The following is a 17,725-nucleotide window of genomic DNA, read 5'->3' as shown; positions in this document are numbered from 1 at the left end:
ACAATGAGACCGCGTTTCATTGGCTCGGGTGCGCCGTGATGTCACCCCATTCTACAATGAAAGGCTGGTCTTTTAGAACTTGGTTTTGTTATAGGATTCCGATTGGACTCAAACATGTTCCGACAGGCAGTGCGAAAAGAACCATTGATGGACAGAATGTGGCACAATGTCAGCACATTTCTAGGCTGCTGACTTCCGGCTTTCTTTTACAGGTGTCTTCAGTGGATAAACCAAGCAGGAGTCATTTAAAAAATATTATTTACAGGCGTGTGTGTGCCATGGAATGAAGCCCTCAACAGCACACTCCATCATTAAAGTCCACTACATACCACTCCACAACACAAAGTACCATTGCACGTAATTACATTCCAAACCACAGAATTCCATGCCACATAATTCCAGTACACTTAATACCACTTAATTACTATCCACATAATTCCACATCACACCATGCCACATAATTCCAATACATAAATCCACTCCACACAATTCCATGCCACACAATTACACAGCTAACTAGTTCAAGCCACATAAATCCACAACACACCATATACTTATACTCCATAACACATAAGTTAGAGAAATTGCCATTTACAACGCCAATAGCGCCAACAAATACAAGACGTATTACAAAAGTAAAAAACATTCCCATTTACAGTGCAAATAGCTCCAACTCCAACTAATGCAAGGCCTATTGCATTTCCAATGCTTGTTTTTTGTTGTTGTTGTTGGAGTTTGATATAGCTCGATCCAGACCCAAAGGTATTGGGGCACTTTACATGGGCACCAGTTATGTTACACTAGGACAGAACACATACCATTTTTGGTAGGCACGGGGAGATCATGTGATTTACCCAGAATCACAGGATGTGGAGCCGACACCTAGACTCGAACCTGCCTCTCCAGCGCCTAAATCGGCATCTCTGGCCTTTACGCCACATCTTCTCCCTGGTTTCTGAAAATGTGACCTCAATAAATCTCCGCGCATACATACACACAACCGTGCGTCGCAGCAACTATTGTGTTTTCTGCAACAGGTCATGGTTGAGATGCTGCTGCTCACAAGAAATATTCCCTGTAATGTATGTGTGCTGTGCCTGTCTACTGTAATGTATGTGTGCTGCGCCTGTCTACTGTAATGAATGTGTGCTGTGCCTGTCTACTGTAATGTATGTGTGCAGCGCCTGTCTACTGTAATGTATGTGTGCTGTGCCTGTCTACTGTAATGTATGTGTGCTGTGCCTGTCTACTCTGATGTATGTGTGCAGCGCCTGTCTACTGTAATGTATGTGTGCAGTGCCTGTCTACTGTAATGTATGTGTGCAGCGCCTATCTACTGTAATGTATGTGTGCTGTGCCTGTCTACTGTAATGTATGTGTGCAGCGCCTGTCTACTGTAATGTGTGTGTGCTGTGCCTGTCTACTGTAATGTATGTGTGCAGCGCCTGTCTACTGTAATGTATGTGTGCTGTGCCTGTCTACTGTAATGTCTGTGTGCAGCGTCTGTCTACCGCTGCCCTTTGGTTTTCACTGATAGGGGCGGGCGCCGGCCAGCCAATCAGAGGCGCCCTCCAACATCTGCCAGCAGCTGGCCGGAGATCATCATTCACCCAGGGGGATGCTGACACAGGAGCTGAAATCAGAATCTCATGATGGGTGGAGCCGGAAGCAGTGGGCGGGACCTGCCTATCACACAGACCTTGTTCGTTCAGTTATTCCACATATTGTTGTGCTGTCTGAACATAACACGCTAAGATGGCGCAATGCACACCATGCACTTGCTCGAGAGATGTGTGTGCAGTCGAACCACAGGTCTGACTAGTCCTAAAGTAGCACAGAGGGTTAATGTGCCCGCTGCAAGGCACGGCGTGTGGCATGCGAGGGACATATGTGTATTTCACAGAGATGGCGCACACGGCTACTGCTTCCGGTGCAAGTATCTGTATGCCACTGAGTCCTATATAAATTGTCATGAGTGTAATTACTCATTCAGGTAGATATGTCTGGCCTTCTGAAAGTTCATGCATATCTCGTACAGGGCTTGGAAAACAATGCTGTCCCCGAAATCATAGTTTATGTCTTTCAGCAGGAATGAAGAGACTGTGGGGCATATCAGCAACAACCGGCGATAATTATCGCTAAGCGCCCTTAGCGCTAGGATAATTATCGCCGAGTAACATGGATTTTTATTGCTGAGATAGCGTGCTATTAGCAACGCTTATCTCAAAAGCGATAAAAATCCTAGCGCTAACTGCCTAACGTGAGATTATTGCTGGAAACCCAGCGATAATCTCACGCAATGTGGCGTTAGCTTGATGATAGGGACTCACAAACTAAGCCATGATATCCACCTTCCATAGGATATCATGGATAAGTCAGTCCTGCAGCAGGCGTAAGAAAAGTAGCGATAACAGGGGTTATCGCTACTTTTCCTGCCGCTATGCTTCATAGCGTGGAGCTTGATGATAGGAGAAATGTCGCTTAGCGACATTTCTCCTGTCATGTCAGGTCGGGAACGCCCACTTTGCATCTCATTAGAGATGCAAAGCTGGGCATTAGGAAATCCTACGCTAACGCAAGTTTTCACGCATGGAAAACTCGAGGGATGCACAGAATACTGCATAAAGAACACAACCGCACCCAAGATATGTGTACTTGCAAAATTCATACTTAATACATAAATCTACAACACACAGTTAGATACTGTTCTTTGGTTGCGCTGTCCACTGGAAGCCGGCATTGCACTCCCTTCCTTGGTTGGCTTTTGTGAGACTGCTACCAAAACTGCATAGGACAGTTCCTTGAGCTAAATGACAATAAGGCAATTTGTGGCACATGGCTAAACACTTATAAGGTCCCAAAAGCGAGGCCTATTGGCTATGCCAATGCTTGTTTGGATTGCGTTCTCCTAATTTTGCCTAATTGTTACTGCCTTCTCCTACCTTCACCTGTTTTCTGAATGCTTTTTTCTGCTTGTGCCTTCTCTTTCACTGCTTCTCCTCATTTCCCCTCCTAAACCCTCTCCCCCCTTTCCATCCAGTGTGATTACACCTCCATGTTACACCCTTTCCTAACGAACCATCCAATGGGATTACATCTTCTCCTCCTGCACCTCTTCCTCCCTTTCCATTGATCCAGCGCAAGATTGGGACTTAAGGAATATACATGCAGATATCTTCCCTGCGTCGCAGACCCGTTATCATACTAGCTCATTCATACATGCATTCATTGGTGGAGCCCATAACACCAACTCTCATACGTCACCATTCATGAGTCTGCACACAGGAGGGATGAATGATTCAAGCGCTGGACATGTGGGGGGTACCTTATAACCTATAGGGAAGAAAAGTAATGTTACAAAATATACATTAGCATCCGCCACCTATAGATTCTTAATCCTAAACATCAAGGCACTCCACCACTCGGTCGACGGACCAATTAGTTGGATTGGTTGATGGTGATTTAGAACCAGCTACAACACATTTAAGACTCAGAATCATTTATTCTCTTCATTTGAATAAACCACAAACTCTTACCTTCTGTTAATCATTAATTTTTATCTTTAAATAATATTTCATTTAGTCCCAAAATGTATAATTAATCAAAGTTTAGAAATGTAGTCAATTAATACAGATTGCTGGACATTTCTATTGACCTATTCTGGCTCTCTGGATTTTCTCTAGTTCACTTGGCTCTGCATAACCAAATTTAGCTGCCCATTGTCCCAATAAAGCAGGCCAAAGCTATAGGTCCAAAGGTTCTTTGCTCAGCACGCTGCAGTCCCAAAGATCTCAAAAGGACCAGAGAATCGTGCAAGCATCTGTCATCAGTAGGTTTGCGGTCAGAGAGCAAAAAGCAGCATCAGCATCTCAGATCAGATCCGAGCAGCAGTTCAGTGGTCCAGTGGCAGCGAGCAGACCCCTCCCTATTCTACTACTCTGTTATAATAAATTTCAGGATGCCATGAAACAATTTTAGACCAAGAAAGCACGCTATTGGCTGATTGGAAACGTCCGATTTTACATCAGAATAGTTCACAATGTTTTAGGTTTTGCTTGTATGATCCAATTGTTCATTTAAACCAGTTTTTTACTTGTTTGGAGTCTGGCAGTCCACCAAGCTCCTATCCTTGACTGAGGACATGGTGAGCTGAGGTCATCAGGAAGTTCACGGGGCCATCCGAGTCTGCGCAGCAGACATCGCGCTCACGAGACGGTGGCCACTTCTGAGCTCCATGTCGGGCTCAATTCCTCCTTGTCCATCCAGTGTGATTACACCTCCTTTTACACCCATTCCCAACATTCCATCCAGTGTGATCACATCTTCTCCTCCTGCACCTCTTCCTCCCTGTCCATCCAGTGTGATTACACCTTCTCCTCATGCACCCCTTTCTGCATTTCCATCCAGTGTGATCATATCCTCCTGCACAACATTCCTCCCTTTACACCAGTGTGATTACACCTCTTTTTACACCTCTTCCTCCCTGTCCATCCAGTGTGATTACATCTTCTCCTCCTGCACCCCTTTCTCCATGTCCATTCAGTGTGATTACATCTTCTCCTCCTGCACCCCTTCCTCCCCGTCCATCCAGTGGGATTACATATTCTCCTCCTGCACCCCTTCTTCCCTTTTCACTAGTGTGATTACATCTTCTCCTTTACCGCTTCTTCTCTTTCCATCCAGTGTGATTACACATCCTCCTGCACCAGGCACAGCTCTCTCCGTGCTGCTGCACCGCTCTACTTCCTCCCCCTTTCTCTGAGTGACTTCTACTTTTCCCTCATTTTTGCACTAATTTCTCCTTCCTTTCCTCCTGTTCTTTTGAGTGTCTTCTTCTGCTCTTGCCTCTTTTTACTGCTTCCTCCTTCCTTTCCCATATTTCCAAGTGCTTTTTCCTGCTTTTCTCCCATTGTTTACTGTTTCTCCATCCTCTCGCTCGCTTTTCTGAGTACTTGCTCCTGCTTTTACCTCGTTTTACTGCTTTTTCCTTGTTTTTCACTGCGTTCTCCTTCCCTTCCCCTGTTCTTCTGAGTACTTTCTTCTGCTTGCGCCTTATTTTTTACTGCTTTCTCCCAGTTTTATCCATTTTCTGAGTGCTTTCTTCTGCTTCTGCCTCATTTTATTATTGCTTTCTCCTTTCTTACCCCCTCTTTCTGAGTGCTTTCTCCTGATTCTCCCTTGTTTTTACTACTTTCTCCTTCCTCTTACTCCACTTTTCTGACTGCTTTCTCCTGCTTTTTGTCATTTTTTACTGCTTACGTGGCTTTTTGAATAAACAGAGCACAGTGAAGCAGGTAGCAACTCCAGCGCCTTGAGTCCCTCATGGGTGATTGTCAGCGCTATACAAATCCTGATTGTTTGATGGATTGACATCCTCCTGCACCACTTCTTCCCTTTCCATCCAGTGTGATTACACCTCACCCTACAGCACTTATGTTCTTTCCATCTTTCTCACAATCACTCTTACTATCATTGTGAGATGCTGCACTCTTACTATCCTTGTGGGATGTTTCACTCTTGCTATCACTGTGGGATGCCGCACTCTTACTATCACTGTGGGATGCTTCACTCGTACTATCATTATGGGATGCCACACTCTTACTATCATTGTGGGATGCCACACTCTTACTATCACTGTGGAATGCCACACTCTTACTATCACTGTGGGATGCTTCACTCGTACTATCATTATGGGATGCCACACTCTTACTATCATTGTGGGATGCCACACTCTTACTATCACTGTGGGATGCCGCACTCTTACTGTCATTGTGGGATGCTTCACTCGTACTATCATTATGGGATGCCACACTCTTACTATCATTGTGGGATGCCGCACTCTTACTATCATTATGGGATGCTTCACTCTTACTATCATTGTGGGATGCTGCACTCTTACTATCATTGTGGGATGCTGCACTCTTACTATCACTGTGGGATGCCGCACTCTTACTATCATTGTGGGATGCCGCATTCTTACTCAAATTGTGGGATGCCGCACTCTTACTATCATTGTGGGATGCCACACTCTTACTATCCTTGTGGGATGTTGCACTCTCACTGTCATTGTGGGATGCCGCACTCTTACTATCACTGTGGGATGCCGCACTCTTACTATCATTGTGGGATGCCGCATTCTTACTCAAATTGTGGGATGCCGCACTCTTACTATCATTGTGGGATGCCACACTCTTACTATCCTTGTGGGATGTTGCACTCTCACTGTCATTGTGGGATGCCGCACTCTTGCTATCACTGTGGGATGCCGCACTCTTACTATCACTATGGGATGCCACACTCTTACTATCACTGTGGAATGCCATACTCGTACTATCATTATGGGATGCCACACTCTTAATATCATTGTGGGATGATGCACTCTTACTATCATTATGGGATGCCACACTCTTACTATCATTGTGGGATGCCACACTCTTACTATCACTGTGGGATGCCGCACTCTTACTATCACTGTGGGATGCTGCACTCTTACTATCACTGTGGGATGCTTCACTCGTACTATCATTATGGGATGCCACACTCTTACTATCATTGTGGGATGCCGCACTCTTACTATCATTATGGGATGCTTCACTCTTACTATCATTGTGGGATGCTGCACTCTTACTATCATTGAGGGGATGCTGCACTCTTACTATCATTGTGGGATGCCGCACTCTTACTATCACTGTGGGATGCCGCACTCTTACTATCATTGTGGGATGTCGCATTCTTACTCTCATTGTGGGATGCCGCACTCTTACTATCATTGTGGGATGCCACACTCTTACTATCCTTGTGGGATGTTGCACTCTCACTGTCATTGTGGGATGCCGCACTCTTGCTATCACTGTGGGATGCCGCACTCTTACTATCACTATGGGATGCCGCACTCTTACTATCACTGTGGAATGCCATACTCGTACTATCATTATGGGATGCCACACTCTTAATATCATTGTGGGATGATGCACTCTTACTATCATTGTGGGATGCCGCACTCTCACTGTCATTGTGGGATGCCGCACTCTTGCTATCACTGTGGGATGCCGCACTCTTGCTATCACTGTGGGATGCCGCACTCTTACTATCACTATGGGATGCCGCACTCTTACTATCACTGTGGAATGCCACACTCTTACTATCACTGTGGGATGCTTCACTCGTACTATCATTATGGGATGCCACACTCTTACTATCATTGTGGGATGCCACACTCTTACTATCACTGTGGGATGCCGCACTCTTACTATCACTGTGGGATGCTGCACTCTTACTATCATTGTGGGATGCTGCACTCTTACTATCCTTGTGGGATGCTACACTCTTAATATCACTGTGGGATGCCGCACTCTTACTATCATTATGGGATGCCACATTCTTACTATCATTGTGGAATGCTACACTATTACTATCATTGTGTGATGCCGCACTCTTACTATCATTGTGGGATGCCACACTCTTAGTATCATTGTGGGATTCCGCATTCTTACTATCATTGTGGGATGCCGCATTCTTACTATCATTGTGGAATGCTACCCTCTTACAATCATTGTGGGATGCCGCACTCTTACTAACATTGTGGGATGCTGCACTCTTGCTATCACTGTGGGATGCTACACTCTTGCTATCACTGTGGGATGCCGCACTCTTGCTATCATTGTGGGATGCCGCACTCTTACTATCATTATGGGATGCCACATTCTTACTATCATTGTGGGATGCCGCATTCTTACTATCATTGTGGAATGCCACACTCTTACTATCACTGTGGGATGCTGCACTCTTACTATCATTGTGGGATGCCGCACTCTCACTATCATTGTGGGATGCCGCACTCTTGCTATCACTGTGGGATGCTGCACTCTTGCTATCACTGTGGGATGCCGCACTCTTGCTATCACTGTGGGATGCCACACTCTTACTATCCTTCTTCGATGCCACACTCTTGCTATCACTGTGGGATGCCGCACTCTTACTATCATTGTGGGATGCCGCATTCTTACTATCATTGTGGGATGCCACACTCTTACTATCCTTCTTCGATGCCGCACTCTTGCTATCACTGTGGGATGCCGCACTCTTACTATCATTGTGGGATGCTGCACTCTTACTATCATTGTGGGATGCCACACTCTTACTATCATTATGTGATGCCGCACTCTAACTATCATTGTGGGATGCTTCACTCTTACTATTGTTGTGGGATGCCGCACTCTTACTATCATTGTGGGATGCCACACTCTTACTATCATTGTGGGATGCCGCACTCTTACTATCATTGCGAGATGCCACACTATTACTATCATTGTGGGATGCTTCACTCTTACTATCATTGTGGGATGCCTCACTCTTACTATTACTCTGGGATGCCGCACTCTTACTATCATTGTGGGATGCTGCACTCTTACTATCATTGTGGGATGCCGCACTCGTACTATCATTATGTGATGCCGCACTCTTGCTATCACTGTGGGATGCCACACTCTTACTATCATTGTGGGATGCTTCACTCTTACTATCATTGTGGGATGCCTCACTCTTACTATCACTCTGGGATGCCGCACTCTTACTATCATTGTGGGATGCCGCACTCTTACTATCGTTGTGTGATGCCGCACTCTTACTATCATTGTGGGATGCTTCACTCTTGCTATCACTGTGGGATGCCGCACTCTTGCTATCATTGTGGGATGCCGCACTCTTACTATCACTGTGGGATGCTGCACTCTTGCTATCATTGTGGGATGCCGCATTCTTACTATCATTGTGGGATGCCGCATTCTTACTATCATTGTGGAATGCCACACTCTTACTATCATTGTGGGATGCCGCACTCTCACTATCATTGTGGGATGCCGCACTCTTGCTATCACTGTGGGATGCTGCACTCTTGCTATCACTGTGGGATGCCGCACTCTTGCTATCACTGTGGGATGCCGCATTCTTACTATCATTGTGGGATGCCGCATTCTTACTATCATTGTGGGATGCCACACTCTTACTATCCTTCTTGGATGCCGCACTCTTGCTATCACTGTGGGATGCCGCACTCTTACTATCATTGTGGGATGCTGCACTCTTACTTTCATTGTGGGATGCCACACTCTTACTATCATTATGTGATGCCGCACTCTTACTATCATTGTGGGATGCTTCACTCTTACTATCGTTGTGGGATGCCGCACTCTTACTATCATTGTGGGATGCCGCACTCTTACTATCATTGCGAGATGCCACACTCTTACTATCATTGTGGGATGCTTCACTCTTACTATCATTGTGGGATGCCTCACTCTTACTATCACTCTGGGATGCCGCACTCTTACTATCTTTGTGAGATGCTGCACTCTTACTATCATTGTGGGATGCCGCACTCGTACTATCATTATGTGATGCCGCACTCTTGCTATCACTGTGGGATGCCGCACTCTTACTATCATTGTGGGATGCTTCACTCTTACTATCATTGTGGGATGCCTCACTCTTACTATCACTCTGGGATGCCGCACTCTTACTATCATTGTGGGATGCCGCACTCTTACTATCGTTGTGTGATGCCGCACTCTTACTATCACTGTGGGATGCTTCACTCTTACTATTTAGCTATATTTCAACTGAGCTTGAATAGACTGTGAATTTTATTACATTTTGCAGCTGTTTTTGCTCTATTTATTCATCTGTTGACAATGAACCACAAAGAGACTGGGCCTATGTTACTTTTGTTTGACATTTGTATTGATATTTTCCCATTGTACATGTAGTGTTTTATCTCATGATTTGCAATGATTTTGATTAATCGTGTAAAAATAAAGAACCATGAACCTTTCAAACATATGTATAATGTTGACACATTACCTGATTTTGCGACTCTTGCTTGATATCTGTCCACTTATGCTGTTTCCAGGTCCTGATGAGGTCCGGTTGGTGAACGGCGCCTCTCTCTGCTCTGGAAGAGTGAAGGTCAGGCACAATGGTGTGTGGGGGACGGTGTGTGATGATTCCTGGGATCTGAATGATGCTTCAGTTGTCTGCAGACAGCTCGGATGTATTTCAGCGGAAGAACATGAGTACAATCCAGCATTCGGAAAGAGTTCTCTGCCTGTTGTCATGAGTAATGTCCAATGCAGAGGAGATGAGGCTGCTCTATGGAAGTGCCCACAACAAGGCTGGGAACACAATACCTGTCCTACCGGAAGGGACGCTGGGGTGACCTGCACAGGTAAGGAATGGAAACCAAGTGAAATAAAGTTATCTTTTCTCAAGAAATTTAATGAACGTACACTGTAAACACATATTTGAGGCTAGATGCAAAGTGAAAGATTGCAACAAGCAATATACTCTGACTGCAATAACTACAGATGTAACTTCTAGACTGGCTAACCCTCTGAAAACTCACAGATACTCATCGAACTTAGAGGCAACAGACACCCTGACACAGACGCTGTGGCACCAACTCTCATTTCTGCACAGAGCACTCGCTTGCCAGCATCAACACACAGATTTGGCACTACTGAACAGCATTCTGCACATAGCTGCTAGATTTGTCTGGAAGTAGGGTTTTGGATATGCCAGGAAGAGTGGTGATTTGCTGTGTGTGTGTATGGTGGTTGTAGTGTGTGTGTTGCACGGTGCTACCAGGTCAGAGAAAATACCCTATAACCCCCGTATAAGAATGTGGATGTAAACAGACACAAGTTACTGAAAAGCCAAGTCCTGGAGACACGTTTAAATGATAAAAAACAATGTTTGTTGAGGTTCTGAGCATTTGTAGAGCTGTTATTAAAGTCCACTGGTAAGGTTGGTGTTTTTGGGGCACTGATACAAATATGAGGAGAGAGTCTGAGGGAGCGGTACAGAAATAACAAACAGCAAAGCTTATTGTGGTGATGGGTGATGTGGGATAATTAGTGATAAAGCATTATAGGCATGTAAATCTTATCCAACCTAAGAAAGCGAAATACAGCATGCTGTACATGTAACATCAACGACAATAGAAAGGGAAACAGTACACAACTTAAATAGTGACATTCTGACCATACTACAGACCGCAATTAGAAATGGAGTAGTTATCGGTACAGGATATTATAGCGCCGTCTGAAGGAAAAGGGTCAAGACAGTGACTGAATCATAGAGGTAAACGGTTAACAGGGTAAGGGGGACAGACAGAGAGCGAGGCTAATTCGGCGGGAAAGAAGACTACCCGAAAGGGATACATAGAAGTTGTTGAAAAAGGAGTTCTGACTGCTCCGCCGGTGATAATTCCAACCCGGCTGATCTTGGTAAAGAAAATGGTGATGAACTCCTGTTTCATCTGTTTGTACAATGCCATTTAGCGGTCACAAACCCTGCTTTTGATGCATCACATGGTTTGTAACAGCTAAATAGGTTTTACAAATGTACTAAACTCATTTAGCGATTATGTCCTTAGAAATACATTACAAATCACAATTTGGAAGGGGTGTGTTTATAGCACCCCTTCAAAATTTCAATTCACAATCCTATATATCAATGATTTACCTTCAGTCATCTGCACAGGTAGTGACATCACAGGATTTCCCATCATCCAACTGCAAGGAAGTGATATTAGTGGATTTGCTATAATTTATCGGCACATGAAGGGACATCACTGGATTTCCCAGCATTATTCTGCAAAGGAAGTGACATCACTGTTTTCCCACCAAAGGTGTCTTTAAAAGAAGCAGCCAAGCAAGGAAAGTAATTTCCCATCATCCATATGCCCAGGAAGTGACATGATTGGCTTCCTGTCAAACTATCTTCACGTAATGGAGGCTGTAACGCAGACGTGCTGTGCCAAAAGCATGTCAAAGCCAAGCCTATTTCCAGGACCCCTAACCTTCCGAACTGCCCTCCTCCCCCATCGCCACCCCACCACGCCTGAGCCCTGGTCATATCTACCAGTGCTGCTGCTGAGCTTCGCCACTCAACACTGAAGGTGCATTCTGCTGCACCATCTGCCATTTCACATACACTCTCCCACACCCATCTCACTCCTTCCTCACACCTCACAAACCCAACATACTCAACACATGCCCGAACATACCTGACCCCCCTACTACACCACAACACACTGCTCCATATCCTTCATACTTTTCAACATTTGCTCCCTCACTAAACACACCAACGAAATGTGGGATCTGTTACACAAGCACTCACCAGACCGTCTCTTTCAGACAAAACCTTTTTAACTTCATCGTCTGCTCACGTTATTGCCATGGCAGTCCCCTGGATACAAGATCTCAGGACAAGACAAACAGACCGGCGGAATCACTGTTATCTTCAAAGAATCCATCCAATTCTCACCCACCTAGGAGAGCACCACCAGCAACATGGAACACTTCACCTTCAAACTCCTCATCATTGTGAACTACATCCTGGGTGGCACTGTTATCTACCGCCTTCCCAACCAAGCGCCAACTTCAGTGGCACCATTGCAAATGTTGCCACCTCCCTGATTCTTGACTCAAGTGCCTTTATTTTACTTGGTGACGTCAACTACCAACTCAAGGACCTCACTGATTTCAGCACAGGCAACATCCTCAAGGGCCTGTCCAACCTCGGACTCTCTCAGGGAGTGGACCCCACACATGCTGTCAGATAACTACTAGACCCCATCTTCACCAGCTTCAGCAAACCCCCAGTAGACAAGCTCTTGGGAAGGATAAGCCCTCTGCATGGTAAAGACGTGTACCCCTGCCCTGAGTACCCAACTCTATTATTGTCTGGATTCCTAATGCTGACCTTTTTGTCATAGCCAAACATGGATCATGTATGTGCGCCAGAACATAGGCCAGTCTCATGGTCTGCACTCCTGTTGGACTGGGAGGGGCTCTTAAAGCACTATTCTTATAGTGGTGGAAGGCTACTGTCTTCAACAGTAGGTAAACAGCACAAGTGCAGTGGTGGCAGCATACCCTGTGATGTTTATAAGTAGTGACCAGATCTTTTTATCATCATAACTTTGCATGTGTAGAATTATAATTAAAATACTTCTTTCATAAAAAAAAATATTTGACTGGACATTAATTTATTGTGGGCGCTGCGTGCACATCGAGGTAATTGTCATGTCTACTATTCCCTCCGAATGAGCCTTGACTGCTCAGGCTATCTTACCAATTGAGAGTCAGGTGAAGAAGGAGGCATATGACCCAATTGAGTGGGATCCATAGTAGGGTGGGCCCCTGGACAGCAGGAGAAAATGGCCCAACCACCTTGGTTAGGCCCGGTAACCCCTGCTTGCCCCAAGGCCTCTGAACGGGGTTCAGACACAAGCCCACCACAAGATCTCAGAAACATCTTGCTCTACGAACTCCTACACCACCAGCCTTGACACAAAAGCAAACTTCCCAAATCTATCTTTAACTTCAACACCTAGATCACCGCATGCGCAGATACCCTGGTGCCTCTCAAAGCCACAACAACAAGACCACAAGCAAGCTGGAAAACATAAGAGCTCAGGCTCACCAAATGCCACTGCAAAAAACATGAAGGCAGGATGACACTTGAAAGAGCATCGGCAAATCCGTCCTCAGATGCTACTATCAACCAATCAGAACCACAGAACGCTCCATGGCCACCGACCTCATCGAAAGCAACTCCAACAAGACAAGGGAATCTTTCCCATAGGTAAATGCTTCACCACTTCGGCAGCAAGCTGTACCAATGTAACCTCCTCTCAAGACCTAGGCACCCAGCTGTCCTCATTCTTCACAAACAAGAAACAAGAACACCAGCATCGATGAAAACCTTCATACAGCAACAGGTTGCCAAATGATCTACTTGCCGGTTGGGTGCTAAGTCCCCTCACTCAGCAATGGATTGTTATGCACCTTCACCTTGTATCAGAGTGTCTCGCCAACCTTGGTATCCAGGCAAAAACTATATTAACAATCTCAGCACGTGAGCATGGAGAAGATTGTATTTGTGGTGTGACACATGAAGTGACAATAGGCTGGATGATGCTAGGACCTGGGGAGGGATTGCAATCCAGATAAATATGTTACTTCGTTGTAGGGTCCAGATGAAACCTTCTGTATTACTTACTTTTACAGGAAAGTTTAAACACACAACTTGAAAAAGTCCACAGACTGAATAATTTCACAAAAAGATACAGTAGTCTCACTCAAGAAGCATAGGAATGTTAAAATATTTGTTGTACAAGAAATGCACTTAAAGCCAAAAGAACCTGAAAACATTCATAGAAGACTCTACTTGGCCTCCTACCCAATCTATTCAAAGATGGAAGAAAACGGTGTTTATTGAATCCATAGGCACCGGCAGTGGTGGATTCGCCAAGTTAAAGGATGTTGTGAAACCTGCTATACTTATTCTAGCAATTTGGGCAGGTTACTTCAATGGCGGGACAGGAAAGGTTCAGGATCGGACCCCTCCAATGAAGAATGCTCACACTTGGTTAGTGAAACAATTACGAGACATGCCTGTGCAGAGTGATCTAGTCAAGGTTAATCTCCTGTTTTTATTCTGAACCACAGAGATCATCTACAAGGGTTGACCGGGTTTTTATTAGTAGGGAGAAACCTGACTAGTGTGTTGGAATGGAGAATTCGGCAGGACTGTGTCATTCCCATTTAACCTAATGTACCCAGATGATGACTCCGAGTTGAGGCCCTGGGGGATTGCGCCTTCCAATCAATTCTTTAAGAGGAGCCGAGTGTACATTTTTACATGAAAAGTAATAGGGTAGGACACTAAAATGTTATAATTACATATTGTCCTATCTTAATATTGAAGCACAAATATGGACAGACATATCAAAAGTCAAGCATATATAGGTAATTATAGGTTTAATATTCTTAACTCTACAGTTCAACTAAACGTATGGCAATTAGAAAATTGTAAGTACAGTCACCTGCCCATAATCAGGGTTTTCAAGACTTTTCAGACACTGAATTTGCACCTATCACCCCAAAAATTATTAATCATTAAGATAATCTAGGCAAAATCAATCTTCCTTGCCTCATGGGTGAACAGAGAAATGTTAGATTCCTGGCTCATGATGGAAGAGCTGAATGCCTCATTATAATAATCAACATTTGTAAAGCGCGAACAATCACCCGAAGGTTCTCTAGGCGATGGGGTCCGTCGGGAAGATTATTGCCCAGAGTCACAAGGTGCTGGGCTAATCTGCCGCCGGCGCCGGGGATCAAACCATGATCCCCAGATTCCGAAGTCAGTCACCCTGGCCGTGGCGCCACACCTCTTCCCAAATTAAATATGCCTAAAAATAGTCTTTCACCGAGGTCCTTCACACTCTTCTGAGTAGTCTTCTGTGTGGATAGATTTGAATCCCCTATGCAGGAAATCTGATGCTATCAGATCCATCACCCATTCAGAAACTATTAGTTCCGTTTGTCACAATACCCCACTGCAACCAAAGACAGAGAATGCAAGCTCCCGTTAGAAGGTAGTTCTAAGTCGAAGACAGGAAAATGGGTCCGGGGCATGGCCACAGATTAACCCACTAGATTGAACATTACTAAACATATGTCACTTTTCTTTTTTAGACATGTATATTATAGAAAGATTTTGTCAGAGTCTAAACAGCGATCTCAAAATAATTTGGTTCATTTTTCTAGCTTCCCCCATGTATCTTCATGGCCCGCCCAGGCTTCTTCACAGCCTTCCTAGATGTGGAATCCTGGAGCTGGGCCTTATGCAGCAGCAGAATTGCCACGCCGTACCATTCCTGTGGCGGGCTTATTTCCGCTCGAAGAGTCTCTATTGGCAGCCAGTCCCCAAAGTGCATATGAACTGGTCCAGAAGAAAATATACCCTATGGGGCAGATTTAAAAAAAATACATGAAATGAAGCGCAGTACCCAAAGAGGTCGCAGTACGCTGCGTGACGGGGAGGGAGCAGGAGATCTCCATATCTTTTATATGGCTATTTCCTCCCCTCGACTTTGCGCCGGCACTGATTTTAGCTGCCGAGTGCCAAGCACACACCTCAGCGCCATAGCGCGAGGGTGTGTGCATGAGTCTAAAATACGTTTTATACTGGAATGGTACCCTTCCTGTACAAAACACCATGCCTAGACAATTTTAAATGTTGTGGGAGCCGGCCTCGTGGCGTGGTCCTGTTCCCCCTCGCCAAGCCGCACGAGGTCCCATGCACCTCGGGGCTCCTCCATTTTGGATTATACGTCACGCCACGTGACCACCTGCGTGACCCCGCTTCACCCGGCCTCTGTCCCAGCGAGGCCCGACATCAAGGCGCCAACCCCTGACCAGGGGGATACCACGTGAACCCTTCCCATTCCCGGCGGAGGGCAGTATCGATGGGACCCCCAACCGTCCTTCCACACCTAGGTGCGATCGCCCCACAGCTCTCTGGGGCCTGGCGCCTCTCCTGCTGGGCGTCTGGCCGCTCCCTACTCGGCCTCTCCGCCCCCTCCGGGCGCAAGGGTCCGGACATCAAAGGGCTCCAGTCCTATATCTGGGGCGACCCGACAGCAGGACAGCAGTTGTATCCTGGAGTCAAGAGCCCTGCTGATCGGATCGCGGCTGACCCTACGGAAGAAGACTCATCCTGAACCAACTTCTGAGCCCTGCTGACGATGTCGCGGCTCCACCGTGCTTAAAGAACTTCACGAACCTTTGGGGCCCTGCTGACGCCGTCGCGGCCTGACCTTGTTGAACTTTGCCATCAGAGCCCAGCTGACCTCGTCGCGGCTCGACCGAAGCGGACCTACCACCGGAGCCCTGCTGACTGTGTCGCGGCTCGACCCAAGCGGAACTACCACCCGAGCCCTGCAGACGCCGTCACGGCTCTCCACGTCCGAGCCGCTCCGAGACCAGCACTCAAGGTCTGGCGCAGAGCCTTCCCGTACCTGGCTGGTACTAAGACTGTCCCGCTACCTTATCCCTCTAAAGACATTGAGACTCTTACTGGATCCCTCGATCCCACTGTAAATATTGCACGTACTACTCTACTACTGATAAAGAACCGAGTTAAGCAACTGATACGGAGTCCTGTGTGGTGGTGTTACTGGGCCTAGTGCGAACATAGGAGAAGGACCTCCCCTAGGAGGCTTCTCAGCGGCGCTCGGCTATAACTTTGCGGTAGGAAGGTGCCCCGGAGTAGTCTCCCCGACTCCCCGGTGGTCCTCCCTCCAACATTTGGTGGCCAGCGACGGGATCCGAGCCAGACGCAATCGTAAAGGCCAGTAACGCACCCACTACCTAACCAGACGGAAAGAAAAGGGAACCATGGACGGCCAAGAGGCAACCGTGGCCGCAACCTTCCAGCCGGAAAGGTTGGAAGAATACACCCACAAAGAACTGAAACAATTCTGCAAGGACAAAGGGATCCCAACCACAGGATTGGGCACCAAGGAGGAAATGCAGAAAGCCCTGAAAGCCTGGGTAGAACCCGAGACCACTCCACCCCGAGCCGAAGGGACCTCGGCCCGGGACGAAAACCTGCCAACCCCAACCCCGACAGAGGGGGGGCGAACCGTCCCCGAAACCAGCCTTTCCCATGAAGAAATGCGGGAACGGGAGAGGGTCCGGACACACGAAATGGACCTCGCCCGACTCCGGCTGGACGGTGAGCTCCTACTGGCGGAGAAAAAAATAGCCTTGGAACAACTACGGCTGCAAGAGGAAATCGAGGAAAAGAAACGGCATCGGGAACTAGAGGAGAGACGGCTAACCCTCGAACACGAAAGGAGCCTCAAGGAACT

General features: G+C 46.4%; 1 protein-coding gene across 2 annotated transcripts in view; it reads left to right on the top strand.

Moving 5' to 3' along the window:
• LOC146859544 (CD5 antigen-like) overlaps window positions 1-17,725 on the top strand; it is a 1,596,548-nt gene that overhangs the window by 178,674 nt on the left and 1,400,149 nt on the right. For both annotated transcript variants that reach the window (XM_085650242.1, XM_085650243.1), the window contains exon 4: window positions 9,908-10,222. In XM_085650242.1, coding sequence (XP_085506368.1) covers window positions 9,908-10,222 — 315 coding nt within the window. The remainder of the gene's footprint in view (window positions 1-9,907; window positions 10,223-17,725) is intronic.

This window comes from Triturus cristatus, chromosome 3_2, assembly GCF_964204655.1.
Source record: "Triturus cristatus chromosome 3_2, aTriCri1.1, whole genome shotgun sequence".
Lineage (NCBI taxonomy): Eukaryota > Metazoa > Chordata > Amphibia > Caudata > Salamandridae > Triturus > Triturus cristatus.
Note: the sequence above shows the minus strand (reverse complement) of the source record. Positions and strands in the feature narration are given on the sequence as shown.